The sequence below is a fragment of the Ovis aries genome, chromosome 2 (assembly GCF_016772045.2).
Source record: "Ovis aries strain OAR_USU_Benz2616 breed Rambouillet chromosome 2, ARS-UI_Ramb_v3.0, whole genome shotgun sequence".
NCBI classification, from domain to species: Eukaryota; Metazoa; Chordata; class Mammalia; order Artiodactyla; family Bovidae; genus Ovis; species Ovis aries.
In genome coordinates this window covers 74974389-74996377 of record NC_056055.1, presented here as the reverse complement: position 1 = coordinate 74996377, position 21989 = coordinate 74974389, and the positions used below count along the sequence as shown (strand labels likewise).

At 38.6% G+C, this 21989-nt stretch overlaps 1 protein-coding gene across 6 annotated transcripts in view; it reads right to left on the bottom strand.

Annotated features, from left to right (window-relative positions):
• The window catches only part of KDM4C (lysine demethylase 4C), a 398538-nt gene that overhangs the window by 119331 nt on the left and 257218 nt on the right, over positions 1 to 21989 (bottom strand). For all 6 annotated transcript variants that reach the window (XM_042243436.2, XM_004004373.6, XM_042243438.2 and 3 more), the window contains 2 exons: positions 6056 to 6111; positions 3481 to 3589 (listed from right to left, as the gene is read on the bottom strand). In XM_042243436.2, coding sequence (XP_042099370.1) covers positions 3481 to 3589; positions 6056 to 6111 — 165 coding nt within the window. The remainder of the gene's footprint in view (positions 1 to 3480; positions 3590 to 6055; positions 6112 to 21989) is intronic.

Genomic DNA, 21989 nt, shown 5'->3' with positions numbered 1-21989 from the left:
AGACCATGGGGTCACAAAGAGCTGGACATGACCTGGAGACTGAACAGCAATAACAATCACAACATTGTTAATTGGCTATAACCCAATTCAAAATAAAAAGTTTAAAGTTTGGGGGGGGGGGGGAAGCAATCAAGGTTGCTCATTTTCTGTAAGAACTGCTGCTGCAGTTCAGTCACTTCAGTTGTGCCCGACTCTGTGTAACCCCATAGACAGCAGCCCACCAGGCTCCTCTGTCCATGGGATTCCCTAGGCAAGAATACTGGAGTGGGTTGCCATTTCCTTCTTCGTCTATAAGAACAGGTAAAGTTAAAATACTAAACTGGATCATAAAATTAATAATTGTACAGTAGCAAATATACATATATGTTGCCAAATGTTATTGCATTATTCACAAGCCAAAAAAAAAAAAAAAACCTCTAGGGATGCTTTTTAAAAGCAATTCAGAATTTCTATTTTGCCAGACTGCCACTTACTTCTTTCAACAAAGATATTATCTTCCTGAAAATGACAAAAATTTTCTCATCATGTGTATGCCTTCTCTGTGGACCAGGAGGTTCTCATATGGGGGTGATTTTACCTCCCAGGATATAGCTGGCATTGCTTACTTTCTTTCCAGTTTTGTTGAGAAGTAACTGACATACATCACTGTATAAGTTTAAGGCATACTGCATGATGGTTTGATTTACATATATTATGAATGAATACCACAGTATGTCTAGTTAACATCCATCTTCCCATATAGATACAACAAAAAGAAATTTAAGAAGGGAAAAAAATTATTCCTGTGATGAGAACTCATGGGATTTACTCTCTTAGGAACTTTCCTACACAATACACAGCAGTCTCAGCTATAGTCATGATGTTGTCCATTACATCCACAGTAATTACTTACCTTATAACTAGAAGTTTATACCTTTTGGCTTCACCTGTTTGGTCAGGGATGCTGCGATCTATGATACACATGACAGCCATCTACAACAATTAATTTACCTAAAAGATCAACAGAGCCAAAGCCAAAACAAGCCCAGTCTAGACTATGAGGTGATAGAAGACAGGAATAAAGTCTTACTCAAAAATGTACCCCAAGTATTTGGTAAGGTCAGGTAATAACTGTTTGGTGAAATACACAGACACAAACATCTAATTCCTATCCCTACTCCCTCATCTGTGTGAATAAGAAAAGAAGATGAACAATTTAGCATCCAGAAAAGGGCTGGCTATAGCTCCAGAAAAAAAGGGAAACAGACACAAGCAGACACACATACATTCACTAAACAGACATAGTAAAATACTCCATCTAGACTTAGGTCAGCTGAGACGAAATACTACATGAAACTACTGCTCCTACTTCTGGCTGGATGTACACTTCTTCGATTAATTAAACTTCAAGAGAATATGCAACATACACAGTCAAGGTGGCAACCTTTGCCATTTTTGGAGGCCATCATCAGATTTCAGATTTCTAGATACAGTTTCTTGGCTGGCACTGAAATGATCCATGCTGGCCCTCCCTGTTGTTCCATTAAAACCCCTACAGATCACTAAGGACGATCTGTAGAGAAGAGTAGCCAGTACACAAGTCCTTAAAGGGAAGCATCAAGAGCAGTGACCACTTATTCCAAGGGGCCTTAATGTGATAACAGAAACCATCTTTTAGGAAAGAGACCCAAAGGTGGGTGTTAAATGCAGTGTTGGAATTTCTACGAATACATATTACTTGTAAATAAAAAAAAAATTAAAATGTAAGACATTTGTTATTATTTGTCACGCTAAGCATTACGTTTTATAGTATGTAATGAACTCAACATGTTTCTTTATAACCTGCCTTACAATCCTAATTCTGGCAATTTTTTTGTTTATTTCTTTCTTATTGGTAGGTTGTTTTTCCTCCAATGAAAGATATTTTTTATAATTTTTAATGGACAAAACTAATGCCTTCTGTCCTAATCATAAAGACCCAAACAATATCCATAGATATAATATGTATCAATTGAATAATGAAAACAAGTTTATATAAGTAAAAAGCAATAGAAGAAAAGCAGTTTGCACATAAAATGTAATGTGATATAGGATTTATTGTATTTTTTGTGTACCAATTTTCAACCTTTGGGGTGTTAAAATTTTTGCATTCAAACTGCACTTATAAACAAAGTATCAGCACAGTAAGACAAAAGAGAGGACAAAATTAAGGCTACATATGGGATTTCTTGAAATCAAGCAGAAACACAGCAGTTGGCACAGTCACAGAAGACACTACTTCTGCCTCTCTCTCATGGCAAGGTTAGTTTTTCTTTTTAAACTGGTGATCAAGATATAAGGTTGTAAACATTTTCCTTTCGAAGTTTATGAGCTGAACAACCTTACTCTCTTCTGATAGTCACCATCAACTTTGAAGGGCCATTTAAATGTCCCGGTTATTCCCATCTCATTCTCAAAACTTCCATTACCATACTCTGATCATGCTGGCAGATGATCTCATACCTGCCAACAGCAATCATCGGGCGTGGAAAGGGCCACATATTTTCTAGCTATGTGAAATCTTAATGGAGCTACAGTGGAAAATAACAGGGTTCGCTGAAAGACAGTAGAATAGAGTCTAAGTTCCTGAGACAGAAGTCCAGAGACAAAACACACTGCTACGCAGTGGTGGAGAGACTACTAATGACAAAGAGAAACGGTCAGGTGGAGAGGCACAGCTCAGTGTCGGAAACAGTGGGAAGACCCCAACCAGAAGTAACAGGGACTAAAGAAACTGCAGGGTATTAAGTCCACTTGTAAGACACGCTTCAGCATCTGAAAGTCATGCAATTTACCTGTAGGAAAAATTCTCATTAAATATTAAGAGCCTGAACTAGTAATCTGTTGGCTCACAATTTAACAGAACTCCAAGATAACTTTAGTGTGGGGGACATTAAAGGCCTACCTTTCCATGAAAAAAGAGAAAAACAAAACAAAAACAATCTAACAAAGAGAAACAATGAGAAGATAACCAGCCAGAGAGTTGAGCAATTTAAATGAACTTTATCTGTTGGTGAGAAAATCCCTCGGGAATAATCAAATTTTCTCTGCAAGTCTCTTCTTGGTGAAGAGATGATGAAATCAAGTTAGACTCATTTTTTTAAGTTACGGCCAACCAAAGACAGGCAAGAGACAGAAACACTAAGCAATTCAAACAGAGATATTTGGATAATTTGGGTCAGTTACTAACAAACTTCATCGAAAGCCTTGAGATTGAAAAGTCACATTAATTCATGAAATGCAGTATTCCTTTGCCTCACTGAAGACATAATTCGTAGAAAGCTATATACATACTTACAATACAACAGAAAAAGAATACGTACAGCTAAGTAATTTAGGCTAAAAGGATAAAAAATGTAGAATAATTCAATGAAGCTAAGAAAAAAGTATGTGCATGAATAGACATATTCAGAACTTGAAATTAACACTAACTTATGAGGAAAAAAAAGTATTGGCACTCACCAATTTTAACCTCTGTAAAGGTATTCTGCCTACATCTATCTGTGTCCTTTCTGGGACATTAGTAAACCGGACTTCTGGGACTGCAACGGCGCACATGACATGGGCCCACCTACAGGAAACGAGACAGAAATGTAAACAAATGTTCCCTAAACTTAATACAGCCTGCACTTCACCAGGAGGTGACAATTCACATGCATGGGAAACACACAGATGAGAAAGCAAGCCCAGAGCACCTATGTCCATCACAAACAGACTCTCTGAATTTTAAAGCTATTGGATGATACCTGGATAGATTCAGTGCCACACCTGCCCACCACGGTGACAAGAAGAACTAGGTGAAGGCCAAAGAATTACTATCATTGTATTTATACGTTTCTACATGTGACCTGAAAAATACTGAGATGCATGTCTGCTATTTCACTTGACATGAATTATAGAAGTGTTTAATATACTTAAGATAATTAATATGCAAAAGATTAGTTCAATTAATAAAAGGTATGAAAATGAAATGAGTATATCACATAATCTTTTTACGTAATTCTGATGTCATGAAGCAAACCAGAACAAACAGCAAAAATTCTCTAGAAGAATTAATACAGATTAAGTCTTTCATTAAATTGTTTCTTATTGCAATCCTACTATAATCAGAGGAACCAAGAGATAAGGGGAAATGAAATTTAACTTGTTCCCTTGTTTCCTACTAAAACCCTTGTGCTCAGTTCAGTTCAGTTCAGTTGCTCAGTCATGTCCGACTCTTTGCAACCCCATGGACTAGCACACCAGGCTTCCCTGTCCATCACCAACTCCTGGAGGTTACTCAAAACCTTGTGTATCTTCTTTCAAATTCTGAATCACTCCAGAAAAATGACAATGTCCTCATTAACACTATTAAGTTTCTCATAAATCTTATGCCTCAAACAAACATAAAGACTCGAGTTTAAAGAGATTTTGAAAGAATTATCAAATCTGTCAACTTATTTTTAAGTCAAAGCATGTTATTTCACTCAAATAACATAAGATTCCATCCTGCTTTTAAGACCAGCAGGAGACAGAATAAGCATTAATCCCAACAGGGCACTCTTTCATATCTACATAAATGCTATAATTTATAGCAAACATTACTTCTTTTTGTCCTAGTCCAAGGGACGGAAGAGAAGTCCTTACTGCCTCCGTCTTTGCAGGAACTGCCTAAATCATCTGGCAGTCTGCACCACTCATGGAACAGTCCCAGAACCAGTCAATAGTTTTTAGCATAGTGTCAATCACATTAACTAAGACTAAGAGATGAACCTCCAAAATTGAGCAAACACAGTCCCTTAGACTAAACTTTACCAACATAGAAATGATGAATGCTTTTATTCTCCCTTATAATCGGTCAGAAACATGTCTGCATGCACATGATTACATGACATTACATTACTCCAGGAGTCTCAACTCCAGTGTCCATGGGGCCAGGCAGGATGAAACCAAAAACATATACCGGTAAAGCATGGTAACCTAGAGAAGGTCTACTCTCTTTAGGCCAAGTTCTCATCCTAACTGGTTATTGTCATATAAAGATGCACAATCATTTATCCAGTAAAGATGAAAACCTGGATTTTTATATAACTCTCAACTTTTAAAATCTGAATTAAATTCATAAAATGGTGTCAAATAAAACATATCTTGCGGCTGGATGTGGCTCCCAAGTGCCATAATACAACCCATACCTAAATCATTTCTACAAGTTTCTAATTTATAGGAATCTATAATTTGCTTTGGCCCCATCTTAAATGATTAAATTGGGTCATAAAGATAAAATTCAAGCAAAAATACATTTTAGCTGCTGCCATAGAAACATTACCCATCTTTTTTGTTCACTTATGAGTCTCTTCATATTTTCCAACTGTCCCCTTTAAACTGTAAAATCGATCTTTTCTCCCTGTGTTTCTATTTTAGAATATACACTTTCTTGTTAATTTACTGGTGTTAAAAGTAAATGGTTTTGTTCTAATACTATGATTATAATTGATTTTATTTATCTGAAGATAACAGATTTCACTGTTTTCAGGCATATTCTGCTTTTATTACAACAACAGCATTCATCAAATTAAAAACAAGAATTAAAATGGCACGAGAATACAGGCTGTCTTCAAGCTCTGTTAGTGAAAGAGGGGTTACTCCTTATGATGTCAAACACAGAACAGACGCAGACTGAGAACACCTTTCCCCAGCAGAGGTGAATGTGCTGTCAGTCACGGTTTCTGGAAACATGTACAAAATCTCTACCTTGCACCTGAACAGCAAGAGCTGTGGAAGAGGGTGGGAGGCATGTTCAAGGAGAAGGGGACATATGTATACTTATGGTTGACTTATGCTGTTTTATGGCAGAAACCAACACAACATTGTAAAGCAATTATCCTCCAATTTAAAATTATTTTTAAAAGATCAAATATTTTAACTTATTAATAAAAACAAAGCTGTGGAACAAATGTGTACAACAATGAGAAGCAAAGCACGCTATAAACCAAGAAGTTCAACACTCAACAGAGGAGAAGGAAATGATGAAATTCCACACAGTTAACGCACTACTTACTTATTGTTCTTAGTTTCCTTAAGAGCACCCCCTCTCAAATTGCAGAGACAGCACTCCTAGGGCAGAAACAAATGTCACACAATTATTACAGTCATGTAATAAAAGTCAGCACTATTTATCTAAATATCCCCATACAGCCTATTTTTTTATTTTAAATTAAAACTATCAGGAACTTCATGAAGGACTATCTCTTAACAGTTCAAGAGAGATGGGAAGGTGAGAGACACCTGAAAGTGTTCTGGGTGTGTACATCTCCTGGAGGGAACTGTCATTATCCTTGCATCAAGAACACCACTGCTGGGGGAACCTGTGTCACAGAAACTGGTGTGTGGAGAGGTAGGGACTAGAATTCCACAACAGAGGCACACACATACAACTCGGTTCCCTTGAGTTCTAGGAATCCATTCCTGTATACAGGATGGCTGAAAACAGAGTAATGGCAGGCTTTGTTCTAATACAGGGATAAGCAGGAAGCTCTTTATAAGAACACTCTTCACAAAAGTATCACTTGGGTCTTTCTACGGGCAAGTAGTGTTGGAAAAATTATTCTGATAAATGCTGGCTTTCCAGAAAAACAGAAAACAGTGCCGTAAAATGTATTCCTTTATCTTCCCCACATTGACTATATTTTTGGCACTTTAAAAAGTAACCGCATTTATGTATTTATTTTGGGCTGCACTGGGTCTTTTCTGTGGCGAGCTAGGGCTACTCTCTAGTTGTGGTGCAACTCTTCTCACTACTGTGGCTTCTCTCGTTGCGGAACACGGGTCTAGGCCATGCTGGCCTCAGTGGTTACTGCAGGTGGGCTCAGTAGTCGCAGCTACTGGGCTCTAGCACACAGGCTCAACAGTCGTGGCACACATGCTTAATTGCTCTGTGTCATGTGGGATCGTCCTAGACCAGCTATCGAACCTGAGTCATCTGAATTGGGAGGTGGACTCTTTACCACTGAGCTACCAGGGAAAGCCCTCTATGTTTGGCATTTTTATGTGTCTTAGATTGGCATATACTTTTCACTCCAAGATGACCCCCTTTACATAATGAAGATATACTTATCACTTCTCATTACAATTTTATGAAAAACTCCATAAGAAAACATGGCCAAAGAGTAATGCAATGACTTCTGTTAGCCTAGAATTTTTAACTAAATATCTAAGCAACTTTTAAATTTTCAGCCTCAAGCTTGTACTCCCAGTTTACTGCACTAGTATCTTTTTTTCAATAGTTACAGGTTATTTGGTGGGTTTTTTTTTCCTTCAAGCTGTCTATATAAAATTTCTTTATCTATTCTCCCAGGTGATCTCCCTTAAATGATTTTGACAGCTTTGCCCAAGCCTGTGAAGATTAGATCCCTCTAACTTATCTAATAATAATGGGGTGTCAAACTCTGCAGAATTTATTTTTCTGAGAATAACACCAAAACTACTGAGGAGGATCAACATATCTACAGAACTCTTAATAGGGAGCAAAAAAAAAAAACAAAAAGAAAGAAAATACCAGAAATGTTCAATGGTTTTATTTGTCTGGGAAGTCTCTACACATTGATTTAAAATTTCCCCGGTGATTATTAAAGGCTCACAGTAGCAAAAGGTCCACAGTAGCTGCCCTGTGGACATCCATTTGATTACATCACAAACCCAGCTCAAGAACTTAATGGGGAACATTCTTTAGTGCAAAGCCATATTCCAGGGGCCTTTCAAAGAACTGGTTTTGATGAAACACACAATGAAAGGAAAATTTCACACTCAAAATATTGAAAATGAAAAATAGAGCAATCTGAATTATTCAATAACATCCAAATTATTCAGTAACTATTTCATAAAATGTTTTTGACTTTCAGTATTTTTCCAGTAATTTAACACACTTTCTACAGAGACAAAATGAAAATAAAACAAAACACAAGGTCAGATACTTTCATTCAATATAAAAAGATGTGAGTATGAAGTGGGAATGTGGGAAAGGAGAGCTGTAGACTGTGAGGAGTACAGACACTGAGAGAATTAGCTGTCTGATTAATGAAATTAGTAGTGAGAAGAAGCCTAAAGGGAAGAGGTGGCAGAGGTAAAAACAGCAAAGCAGCATGGAGGCTGCTCCATGCACCTGATTAGGATCACGAACAGGTCCATGTGCTGCAGAGAAGACTACAACAGGAAGAACCTCCTGTGAAGTGGAACCTGCAGACACAAGACGTTAAGTGGAGTGGAGAAGACTCTCACCCGCCACAACATGAAGATTGTTCTCTCGATACCTCCCTCTCACAAAATCTAATGGACAATTCAAAGTCCTTGGTTCGCCTAACCTCCTGGCTGCATTCAACATAACTGACTGTGCCTAAAACAGCTTCTTCCTGTGGTTTCTATAACCGGACAGTCTCCTCATTGTCCTCCATCTCAAGCTGATCCTTCGCTTTCTTTTACAGGCATCTTTTTCACACTCCTTAAACACTGTAATTTCTGTAGCAGGGCCTATTCACTCCTCTCTCCATACCTGTTTGCTGGGCATCTGATGCACTACCTTCATGCTCAGAAGGTCACTGACTCAAACATTTAACTTCTGTCATGTCTGACAATCCACAGTAATCTCAAACATATGTGCAAGACTGAACTCATGTCTTCTTCCCAAACCTGTACTCCTTCACCTTCCCAGCCATTCTAGCTCAGGTTAGAAGGTATAATCTTCCTCTCATCTGAGATTGAATCAATTGAATTCTGTAAATCCCACCTTCTATGAGTTTCCCTCTAAAATGAACACATCCTTGACATTTCAGCGTAAATGCTGATTCCTCAAGGAGCGGTCTCCTAATCCCCTGCTCAGTTACTTCCGTCTTGTTACCCTTGTTAACTATTTGTTGAATTCCTTCTCCTGTCTTCACTAAACTGTTAGCTCAGTGAGTGCTGGCAGAAATTCCTTAGGTGACTCTTTATAAGGACACCCACTAGAGAGAGCACCCTCCATAAGAATTTGTTAAATAAACAAGAAAATACGCCAAAATAGGCAGAGTGAAAATCCTGAAAATCATCAAAGCATCACAAAACTGCAAAGATTGTGTTCGCATACTTGTGGGAGTACTAAGGAAAGAAAACTTCAGGCTCCAGTGACTCAACATGGAGTTAAGAAACAGTGATTCGACATAGAGTTATTCTCGCCATGATTTGCTTGAGTAGAAATCCTATTTCTTAGTGAAGGACAAAAAAAAAATCTGTGGCCAAGTAAAGCTATTTTGATCTACATGATAACATGGTTTCTGTTTAATTCACTTAATTTGAAAAAAATAAGTAGGAAAGAATAAAATCATGTTCACTTATGCCATTTTTCTTTTTTTGACTGACTATACCTCACCTAGGTCAAACAAGCTGGTCTGGTAGAAACACAAAGATGTCAAACTGTCAAGTCATTCATTTGCAAATTAATTTGAACTAGGGCTTCACTGATACCTCAGTTGGTAAACAATTCACTTGCAAAGCAGGAAACCCAGGTTCAATCCCTGGGTCTGCAAGATCCACTGCAGAAGGGACCTGGGTTGGGAAGATCCCCTGCAGAGGGGAAAAGGTACTCACTCCAGTATTCTGGCCTAGAGAATTCTATGGACTATACTCCATGGGGTTGCAAAGAGTTGGATACCACTGAGTGACTTTCACTTTCACTTCATTTACTACTATTTATTCGGCAAGTGGAGGTGATGGAATTCCAGTTGAGCTATTTCAAATACCGGAAGATGATGCTGTGAAAGTGCTGCACTCAATATGCCAGCAAATTTGGAAAACTCAGCAGTGGCCACAGGACTGGAAAAGGTCAGTATTCATTCCAGTCCCAGAGAAAGGCAATGCCAAAGAATGCTCAAATTACCGCACAATTGCACTCATTTCACACACTAGTAAAGTAATGCTCAAAATTCTCCAAGCCAGGATTCAGCACTACGTGAACTGTGAACTTCCAGATGTTCAAGCTGGTTTTAGAAAAGGCAGAGGAACCAGAGATCAAATTGCCAACATCCGCCAGATCATGGAAAAAGCAAGAGAGTTCCAGAAAACATCTATTTCTGCTTTATTGACTATGCCAAAGCCTTTGACTGTGTGGATCACAATAAACTGTGGAGAATTCTTTAAGAGATGAGAATACCAGACCATCTGACCTATCTCTTGAGAAACCTATATGCAGGTCAGGAAGCAACAGTCAGAACTGGACATGGAACAACAGACTGGTTCCAAATAGGAAAAGGAGTACGTCAAGGCTGTATATTGTCACCCTGCTTATTTAACTTCTATGCAGAGTACATCATGAGAAACGCTGGATTGGAAAAAGCACAAGCTGGAATCAAGACTGCCGGGAGAAATATCAATAACCTCAGATATGCAGATGACACCACCCTTATGGCAGAAAGTGAAGAGGAACTAAAAAGCCTCTTGATGAAAGTGAAAGAGGAGAGTGAAAAAGTCAGGTCCCATCACTTCATGGGAAATAGATGGGAAACAGTGGAAACAGTGTCAGACTTTATTTTGGGGGGCTCCAAAATCACTGCAGATGGTGACTGAAGCCATGAACTTAAAAGACGCTTACTCCTTGGAAGGAAAGTTATGACCAACCTAGATAGCATATTCAAAAGCAGAGACATTATTTTGCCAAAACAGTTCCCTCTAGTCAAGGCTATGGTTTTTCCAGTGGTCATGTATGGATGTGAGAGTTGGACTATGAAGAAAGCTGAGTGCCGAAAAATTGATGCTTTAGAACTGTGGTATTGGAGAAGACTCTTGAGAGTCCCTTGGACTGCAAGGAGATCCAGCCAGTCCATTCTGAAGGAGATCAGCCTTGGGATTTCTTTTGGAAGGAATGATGCTAAAGCTGAAACTCCAATACTTTGGCCACCTCATGCGAAGAGTTGACTCATTGGAAGACTCTGATGCTAGGAGAGATTGGGGGCAGGAGGACAAGGGGACGACCAAGGATGAGATGGCTGGATGGCATCACTGACTCGATGGACGCGAGTCTGAGTGAACTCCAGGAGTTGGTGATGGACAGGGAGGCCTGGTGTGCTGAGATTCATGGGGTTGCAAAGAGTCGAACACGACTGAGCAACTCAACTGAAGTGAACTGATTCTTCAGGTTTCTGCCAAAATATAATTTCCTCCAGGAAGGCTTCCTTGCTTCTCCTCGAAGAGCAGCCTTTGCCTATGTTAATAGCTCAGTAGAAGACAATATCAGACAGGTCAATTTTTAACCTTTTCTTTGTTAAATAATACTTTATTGTCAGAAAAGAAAACTGGTCAGTCTAAAATTAAATAGGTTAACTGTTGCCTGAAAAGCAGCTCGAGTTTTCTTAAGAATCTGTACAATGTCTGATATACAGAAAGGTTGGCACTGACCAAATATACTAATTGTATTAAGTATTGAACATCTTCAAATGAAGTGAAAGAACTGAATGAGGAAGCAGGAAGTGATAGTGTCCATTATGAAATTAAGTCAGTGAATTGGTTATCAATAATGAAAGGCTTCCATTGAAAGAATGGAGACGATATTAAAGGCCTGATTCGCTTCAAAAAACATGCCAGAAACCAAGTACTTTCAGTTCAGTTCAGTTATTCAGTCGTGTCTGACTCTGCGACCTCATGAATCGCAGCATGCCAGGCCTCCCTGTCCATCACCAACTCCCAGAGTTTACTCAAACTCATGTCCATCAAGTCGGTGATGCCATCCAGCTATCTCATCCTCGGTCGTCCCCTTCTCCTCTTGCCCCCAATCCCTCCCAGCATCAGTCTTTTCCAATGAGTCAACTCATTCTCCTTTAGGATGCACTGGTTGGATCTCCTTGCAGTCCAAGGGACTCTCAAGAGCCTTCTCCAATACCACAGTTCTAAAGCATCAATTCTTCAGTGCTCAGTCTTCTTCATAGTCCAACTCTCACATCCATACATGACCACAGGAAAAACCAGCCTTGACTAGACATGACTTTGTTGGCAAAATAATGTCTCTGCTTTTGAATATGCTATCTAGGTTGGTCATAACTTTCCTTCCAAGAAGTAAGCATCTTTTAAGTTCATGGCTTCAATCACCATCTGCAGTGATTTTGGAGCCCCCCAAAATAAAGTCTGACACTGTTTCCACTGTTTCCCATCTATTTCCCATGAAGTGATGGGACCTGATGCCATGATCTTCGTTTGCTGAATGTTGAGCTTTAAGCCAACTTTTTCACTCTCCTCTTTCACTTTCATCAAGAGGCTTTTAGTTCCTCTTCACTTTCTGCCATAAGGGTGGTGTCATCTACATATCTGAGGTTCTTGGTATTTCTCCCGGCAATCTTGATTCCAGCTTGTGCTTTTTCCAATCCAGCGTTTCTCATGATGTACTCTGCATAGAAGTTAAATAAGCAGGGTGGCAATATACAGCTTTGACGTACTCCTTTTCCTATTTGGAACCAGTCTGTTGTTCCATGTCCAGTTCTGACTGTTGCTTCCTGACCTGCATATAGGTTTCTCAAGAGATAGGTCAGGTGGTCTGGTATTCTCACCTCTTAAAGAATTCTCCACAGTTTATTGTGATCCACACAGTCAAAGGCTTTGGCATAGTCAATAAAGCAGAAATAGATGTTTCTCTGGAACTCTCTTGCTTTTTCCATGATCTGGCGGATGTTGGCAATTTGATCTCTGGTTCCTCTGCCTTTTCTAAAACCAGCTTGAACATTTGGAAGTTCACGGTTCATGTATTGCTGAATCCTGGCTTGGAGAATTTTGAGCATTACTTTACTAGTGTGTGAAATGAGTGCAATTGTGCGGTAGTTTGAGCATTCTTTGGCACTGCCTTTCTTTGGGACTGGAATGAATACTGACCTTTTCCAGTCCTGTGGCCACTGCTGAGTTTTCCAAATTTGCTGGCATATTGAGTGCAGCGCTTTGACAGCATCATCTTTCAGGACTTGAAATAGCTCAACTGGAATTCCATCACTTCCACTAGCTTTGTTTATAGTGATGCTTTCTAAGGTCCACTTGACTTCACATTCCAGGATGTCTGGCTCTAGGTGAGTCATCACACCATTGTGATTATCTTGGTTGTAAAGATCTTCTTTCTATAGTTCTTCTGTGTATTCTTGCCACCTCTTCTTTTTATCTTCTGCTTCTGTTACATCCATACCATTTCTGTCCTTTATCGAGCCCATCTTTGCATGAAATGTTCCCTTGGTATCTCTAATTTTCTTGACGAGATCTCTAGTCTTTCCCATTCTATTGCTTTCCTCTACTTCTTTGCATTGATTGCTGGGGAAGGCTTTCTTATCTCTTCTTGCTACTCTTTGGACTCTGTATTCAGATGCTTATATCTTTCCTTTTCTCCTTTGCTTTTCACTTCTCTTCTTTTCACAGCTATTTGTAAGGCCTCCCCAGACAGCCATTTTGCTTTTTTGCATTTCTTTTCCATGGGGATAGTGTTGATCCCTGTCTCCTGTACAATGTCACGGACCTCTGTCCATAGTTCATCAGGCACTCTATCAGATCTAGTCTCTTAAATCTATTTCTCACTTCCAGTGTATAATCATAAGGGATTTGATTTAGATCATACCTGAGTGGTCTAGTGGTTTTCCCCACTTTATTCAATTTAAGTCTGAATTTGGCAATAAGGAGTTCATGATCTGAGCCACAGTCAGCTCCCGGCCTTGTTTTTGCTGACTCTACAGAGCTTCTCCATCTTTGGCTGCAAAGATGGAGAAGATAATCAATCTGCAAAGATCAGATAATCAATCTGATTTCGGTCTTGACCATCTGGTGATGTCCATGTGTATACATGTATTTTACTTCCCTTATTTAATAAGAACTTATTAAGTCACTAATTTCACAGGAAATTAAGAATCAAGAGATTGAATTACGTACCTAAAAATCATCCAGTCCAGGATGATTTACACTTTTCTGTAAATAACCAGATATTTACTAACTTGGGCTTTGTATAACTACAAAGTTATTGCAACTAAATTCTGCCACTATAGGACAATATGTAATCAAATGAGTGTGGCTGTATCCCAATTACAATGTTATTTACAAAAGTAGGCAGTGAGCTGGACTGAATCCACAGGTTTTATTTTCCAACCCCTAGTGTTAGTTACTCAAACGTGTGAGACTCTGCGACGCCTTGGATTGTAGACCACCAAGCTCCTCTATCCATGAAACTCCCCAGGGAAGAATACTGGTCTGGGTTGCCATTTTCTTCTCCAGGGGATCTTCCTTACCCAGAGATTGAACCCAGGTCTTCTGAATTGCAGTCAGGTTCTTCATCATCTGAGCCACCAGGGAAGCCCAACTAACAAAAACAGCAACTGAGTTTAAGCTCAGGCTTTCTTGACCAAATGTCCACACTCTTTTTCTCCAGTATCTTCTGCCCTATGTACAAGGCAAGGCACAAGACATCAAAGTAGAGGGCCAAAATAAACAGGAGAACTGTGCCTGCTCTGGGAAGCTCCCAACTGAGAAGGGAGAAGACCTGTTTGTACTCAACAAAACTGTGAAGAAAATAGAAGCAAAGGGCATAACCAACTCCCCATTTCCTCATTTCTATAAATAAGATTTCATTTTACTAATCACCTCAAAAGAACTCATATCATAAAACACCGTTATCAAGCAGCATATATTACATAATGATCTGTGTTCCCATTTGTTTTACTAACATAGCTAATAATAAAACTTTTCATTGGTATGAGAATAAATTGGTAAATTTATCTCCACTTCACCTTCAAAAATGATACCATTTTACACAAAAGTAACATTTTAGTCTGTGCCATCAACCTTCAGGCTAAACGAATCCAATTTAACTGAGAGGAAGAATAAACTAGAGAGGCAGCCACATCCTGGTGTTTAACAAAATGCAGATGGCCAAGGTTCAAATCATCGTTCTACCGTTTACTACTGGTATGACCTCTGGCTAGTTACTTACCGACTTCCTCTGCTTTAGATATTTCACCTATAAAAGAGGAAAACATACTACTTCCCGAGATGAGTTAATAAATGTAACGCATTTCATAAACACACAACAGCAGTGGTCAACTATGTGAAAAAAAAAGTTAATTGTGGTTCCAGGCTACTTAAATATAACATTGCCAGTAGATGATCTAGGTATAGCAATTTAGCAGGAAATGAAATATGTATCTGTCATTAATAATTCTCTTGCGATACAAAATGTAAGAAGAAGAACTGGAGAGAAAAGAAAACTCTCCATAACCCCAAATCCAGGCAGCTGCTCTAAACCAAAGAGAAATTTCCCAAAACTTTAAACGATGCCAACCCAGCTGTGGACGCCAGACAAATGCTAGAGTCCTTACAGTGCCCAGAATACAGACATTGTTGAAAGCAAGGTCCTGATCCCACCCTCCAAACACCTGACATCAGAGTGGACTGAATCAAACAAAAGCTAGAATACAGCTCAGACCCTACTCAGGTACAATCAGGTTGACTTCACCTCTACTTTAAAAATCTGACAAAGGGGCACCCTCTTTCGGGAAATAATATTAACTTCATTCGCTACAGACAAAATCTTCACCACACAATCAAAAAGAGTACAAAGTATACTAAAAGCAAGAAAATATAACATGACCAAGAAAGTAATCAATAAAATTAGAAGCAAGACAAACAAGGTATTAGAATTATTGGATAAGGTTGAAAAAGAGTCCGACACAACTTAGCAACTAAACAGCAGCAACAAAGAGAAAATAACAACCTATTCAATTTATTTATAATTGGATTCCAAGAAGAGGGAAACAAGAATAGATGAAAAAATATATATACTTGTAGAGATAATCGAGAACTTTCCAAAGCTGATAAAAGACATCCACAGAATCAAGATGCCTAGAAAACTGCAAGCAGATGAAACATACCTAAATACTTAACAGTCAAAACTCTGAAAACCAAATATGAAGAATATATCTTAAAAGCAGAAGAAAAAAAAGACATATTCAGTAAACAAGTATATGAATTCCATCTGAAATCCAACCAGAAACATTGGCAGCAAATGGCAATGAAACAATATCCATAAAATATTCAAAGAAAAAAGCTGGCAAACTAGAATTCTATTTCCAGGGAAAATATCCTTTGAAAATAAAGATAAAAATAATCTTATAGAGACAAAAACCTAAGAGAATTTGTCTCCTAAGAATCCATACTATACAACTGTTAAAAAAAAAAAAAATCGTCTGAATGAAGGAAAATGACACCAGGCTGAACCAGACGTGGCAGGAAGGAATGAAGAACACCTAAAATGGGCTAATATAAAATAAATTTATTTACAGACTTATACTCAAAAACAGAAGTTGTAAAAGAAATTGTAGGCAAAAATATTGATGAATTTAGGATAAATGGCTTGTTAACATAACATTAAAAAAAATAAAAGGCAGGTAGAAGAGATAAATTTTGACTGTATTAAAGTTTTAAAATTCTAAAGGATAAAATACTAAATAAATTAACATAAAACAATTTTAAAATTTCCAATATAAAACAAAGATTATTATCTAAAAAATAATTTTTAAAAATCTATACTTTTGAAAAACAGGCAAAAAATTCAAATAATCTTCATTGCCAATACATACACAAAAGATACCCAATTTCAAGAATAAGGAAATGAAAAATGAAATAATGAGCATTAGCCTCAGGTTTTTAAATCAGGAAGTCTAGTTTTGGGGGTATGTGAGTTGTAACAGTGGCTTTGGACAATAATTTGGCATTATCAATCAAAATTTTAAATGAACGTGAATTATGACAAGCAAGCTACCTTCTTGGAATCTACCTTAGGTAAACATTTATATCTATGCAGAAGTAGGAATGTACAGTGACTACTATTTCATTTCTGTTCATAATAGAGAAAACAGTTACCTCTGGGAGGAGCTGGAATGGTCAGTTACTTAGATTTACTTGTAATGTCTGAATTTTTAAATTAGCTTCAGGTTTAAAATTTAAAAGTGATGAACAACATATGGCAAATCCAACAATAAGTTATTAAAAATTATACAATGTAATATCAAATGAAAACACTAAGACATTAAATAAACTGTGACACCATTTGGGTCTCTTAAGAACAACAAAATACAGTATTAGTTTATGCACAGAATATATCTGAAAGGCTGAATGACAAAACAGTAGGAGTAGTTTTCTATTAACAATGAGATCTGAGACTTTGAGAGTGATGGGAATGGGAAACTTTCCTAACAATACTTACTTTTACATTAAAAAAAAAAAAAAAACCACAGATACACAAAGAAATTAAAACTTTTTCCATCAAATATGTGTAATTTAAAATTCTCTACTTTTTTTTTTTTTACTTAAATGAATATTTTAAAAGGGCATCTATGACTTCTACTAGTCTTTTAGTGTACCCGAACTTCCTTCCAACCTAACCTGAAAAGATACTAAAATTGTTTAGCCTTGCAGAACAAAATAAATAAATACAACTCCACAGTGAATGCTCACTGACAGCCCTGTTTTATCTAATGTTTATGAGCATGGCTTTTGTAGGAACAGTAACACCCACTGTAAAATGACTCACTATTATAAAGGTACAGATATATTGCTAGTCAACTAATGTTTCCTAAAACCAAACTAAAAAATGCTGAAATTTCTATTACAAAATGATTGCTCCAATAGTGGCTGCTCCTCCTGCCTCCCAAGTACAGCACTGAAAGAGCTATTCTGTTGTGTACCCCACCCCAGAGCAGTTAAAAGCTGGATGAAAGCGTGAAACTTTAGACCATATTCTGATATTGTACCTTTCCTGCTTAGAGCCTTTTCCCTCACCTAATACCATTCACAACATCCCCTTTTAGCAATACCAAGGTACTTTTAAATTTTGGTTTCATAAAAAAATCACCACTGAGATGAACAGAGAGTATATCAATTTACAACATGGAGTGGTTTCTGTACAGCTCAGTTATTAAACCATGAAAAAGAGTGTTTATAATCAAAGTGCTGACACAACATTAACAACAATGGTGGGAAAGGCACTGTTAGAATATGACTATCACAGTCGTTCATTATTTGTCCTAGAGGGAAATCATGTTCCAATGGCTCTTCTATAAAACATCAGTTAAAGAAATGCCAATACAAACATTCTCAAGCTGCCTCGTAAGGAACTCTCATTTTAGCTGACATATCCGTAAGTGACACCAAAGCCAATTTTCAGTGCTATAGAAAAATTACAAGATTGAAGTATCTCCCCACACCCTTATTTATCTGACATGCTCATAATAGAAGTGCACAACCATAAAATAGGGCTGTCTAAGCTGGGAAAACAAAGAGTAATTAATCACATTAACGGAAAACTAGCTTACAAAATGCTGATCAACAAAACATGGAAGAACCATTTCTGAAGATGGGGCTCATTTATTAGGCTTGGAGAGAGGTTGGAATCCATGTTAGGACAGGGCTAGCATGAATTCTGAGTGACTAGGAAATTGAATGAATGAAATGAATGAATGAAAAACTTTCTTGCCGTAATCTTCTGAAAGGAAACTTCACAGGCTCCAATGAATTTTATACAAGCAAGTGAGTTCCTTAACTTAGATGCTCACACCTAATTTGTATTATAAGTAAAAACATAATCAACAAATACTGGTTAATCACCATGTTATGTCCTAGACACTGGCCAAAAGCTATGAAAGATACACTCTGGCTAGAAGAGTAGACACACTAAAACAGTAGATTATTTATATGGTAGAGGATGTTAAGCATCATGAGAGTGGGCCATGGAGTTCTCCAGGGAAAGGTGTTGGTAGCAGATGGCCTTTTCTAATGGCTAAGGTCGTCAGTAAGTAACAGGAAGAAAATCTGATAAAGCTACATGGTGCCCAGTCAGTCACTCATTCATATCTGACTCTGTGATCCCATGGACTGTAGCCTTCCAGGCTCCTCTGTCCATGGAATTTTCCAGGCAAAAATAGTGAAGCAGGTTGTCATTTCCTCCTCCAGGGGATCTTTCTGACTCAGGCATTGAACCTGTGTCTCTTCCATCTTCTGCACCGGTAGGTGAATTCTTTACCATTCCCCACCTAGGAAGCCCTTCATAAAGCTTCGTAGGCCTTGAAAAAAGGTGACAGCTTGAAGCCACTGGACAGTCTGAGTACACCAAGGACATAACCTGACTTACATGTTAACTGTTAAATGTTAACTTACATGTTAAATCCCAATTGCTGTGTTGACAGCAGACAATAGTGATTCAAGGGTAGAAGTGAGAAGAGAAGCTAGCAGATTTCCACCATACCCAGGAAAAAGTTAATGAGTAGATTAAGTCTGCATTATGTCAGCTGAGGTGACCAAGAAGTGGCCAGAAGTGGCCAGGATTCAAGATTCATTCTAAAAGCAGACATGATAGATTTACTGTCAAACAGATGTGGAGTATGAGAAAAAGAAAGCATCAAGTCCAACTCTATCAAGTTTTTGGCCTCAGCAGCTAGAAGGCCTGGAAACAAGAAAGGCTACAAAAGAAGATCTGGAATTCAGTTCAGGAAGGGTGAATTTGAGCTGATGGACATATGACAGGAGATGCTGTCTAAAGTTGGCCATGTAGATGAGACTGAGCTAGACATAGGAATGCCCAAGCCACCAATGACTAGATGCTGTTCACAACTATTAAAGCTATGAGATAGGATGAGATGACTAGATGGATTAGTGTGGAAAAGAAACCCACATTTTGAATTCTGGGGAGTGAGAGGAAGTGACCAGTAAAGAGGAAAAGCAGGAGGGCAGGATCCTACAGGTCAACTGAAGACTGCTTCAAACAGGAAGCAGTGGTCAACAGTAATGTCGAAGGAAACACAGGGCAAAATCTATAACTGAAATAAATTTTAAAAAGAAGTGGGGGAGAAGAATTGGAGAGAGTGAATAAAGATAAGCCTTTCAGGAGTTTTACTATAGTTACAGAGGCATGGAGAAACAGGGTGGAGCTTGTAGGAAGAAAGAGAGGGTTTTTTGGTTTATTTGAAGATGGAAGAAATAACAACTTGTGTGGATGATAATGAAAATCATCTGGAGAAGAGATGTGGGTGAGAAAGGGATGAATTACTGGAATTATGATCCTGTGTATAAAAGAGAAGATGGTGTTAGACAGAAGCAGAGATATTATAGCTATGACGCAAGTTGAAACCTTAAGGTCTCTACTGCTGTCTTCCCATTTCTCTATGAATATGAAGAGACTTGATGAGGTGAGGGTGAGGATGGGGGAAATATGAAGATATGAACCAGTCAGCCAAGAAAGGGGTAGAGAGATTGGATGATGAGAATGCAACATGAATCATCCACACCAGTGAAGACCTACCTCCAATTACAACTGAAAGCAAGAGCAATCTGCATTATCGGGTGTTTCTCCACGGCCATTCAGCTACAGGGTACGGGTACAGAGCAGGGCTGGATTTACCAGGGTTGAGTTATACCAATGTAGAGTAACAAAGTCAGACAGTGGCAAGGGAGCTGAGAGTATGTGTAAAAAAACACAGCAGCTTAAATGGAAGTAACGACAAGACGGGAGGGAGAGACTGTGAAAAGCTGGGAGCTTCACTGAATCACGGGTCACAGTAAGGTGAAAGGGTTGCTAGAGGCCTGGAACCAGAGGGTGTGGGCTAGAGACACAGAAGGTAGTCAGAGAAAGCTGACACTGAAAATACAGCATGCCTAGTGGAATGCCGAACAGTTGAGAGTGTTTCAAAAGACTATGATACATCCTTTAGTTCTCTATTACTGTAATAACAAATTACCTCAAATGCAGTGACTTCAAACAACACAAAGTTCAGTAGGTCAGAATTCCAAAATGGGTCTCACTGGGCTAAAATCAAGGTGTCAGCCAGGTCACTCCCTTCTGGAAGCTCTTGGGGAGAATCCATTTCTTTGTCTTCTCCAGCTTTAAGGAGAGCCTGTGTGCCTAGTCCTTGGCCCTCCTCCTCTACCTCCAAAGCCAGCCAGAACAGGCCAAGCACTTCTCACAACACATCCCTCTCTCTGCCCTTTTCTGTCCCCTTTTTCTTCACTTATAGGACCCTTCTGACTACCCTGCATGCAACCAGGTAAACAGAATAATATCCCTATTGTAAAGTCAGTTGGTCAGCAACCTTAATGCCATCTGCTGCCATAATTCCCTTTTCATGCAGTGTAACATACAGGATCCAGGGATTAGGATGTGGACATGCTGGGAGGGGACAGGGATCTCACTACATTTTAACTATTAAAATGCAAGCATATAGCCATTTGAATGAAAGGACAATTATGGAAGAACAGGAAATCATAGTCTATGTTTCAAATTACACCTCTTCCACCTTTTTTCTTTCTGATGCCATTCCTAACTGCAGTGTAAAAATTACCTTGAAGTGTACAGAGCACTTATCTGATAGAAGACCAGGCACACAATGGTTCAATGTTAGGAAGAAGTACTCCAATAATTTAAGACTGGCCAAAGTAATCTACATGGAACTTCACAGTATTTGCCTAATAGTATTTCCGGGATCCTGAGCAAAGTACTTAAAATTATACAACAGTTGGCTTTCAAGTAAAAATCCAGCTGGTTTATTCTTTCTTCCCACCATGACCTTCAGTAACAAACAGCAAAATACATGATTCCTTCATCCTGCCACTGGACTAGTTTTTGCCATTCATGAGAAATGCCTGCAAGGCATTTTTCCCACTCCATGCTTCCTGAGGATCTCTTTCCTCATTGCTAAGGAGATGCACCGGGCAGCCCAGTGACCTCGGGCCATGCACACCCTGGTGTGCAGTACAGTATGCTATGCTCCCCATAATGTCAGTCATTATTCTTCTTGACTTTACTTGTGCTCTCTGGTTGAAGCGCTTAAGATTAATGAGGCATTTGTTCTCAATCAAGAAGCTGTTTATGAATATAGTTCCAGTTACAATAAGCTATGTAGACTTCTCTTTCTTTCTCTGCACTACCAGGGGGGTGGGAGGACTGGTAGGGAGGGGATGCTATTTATTGA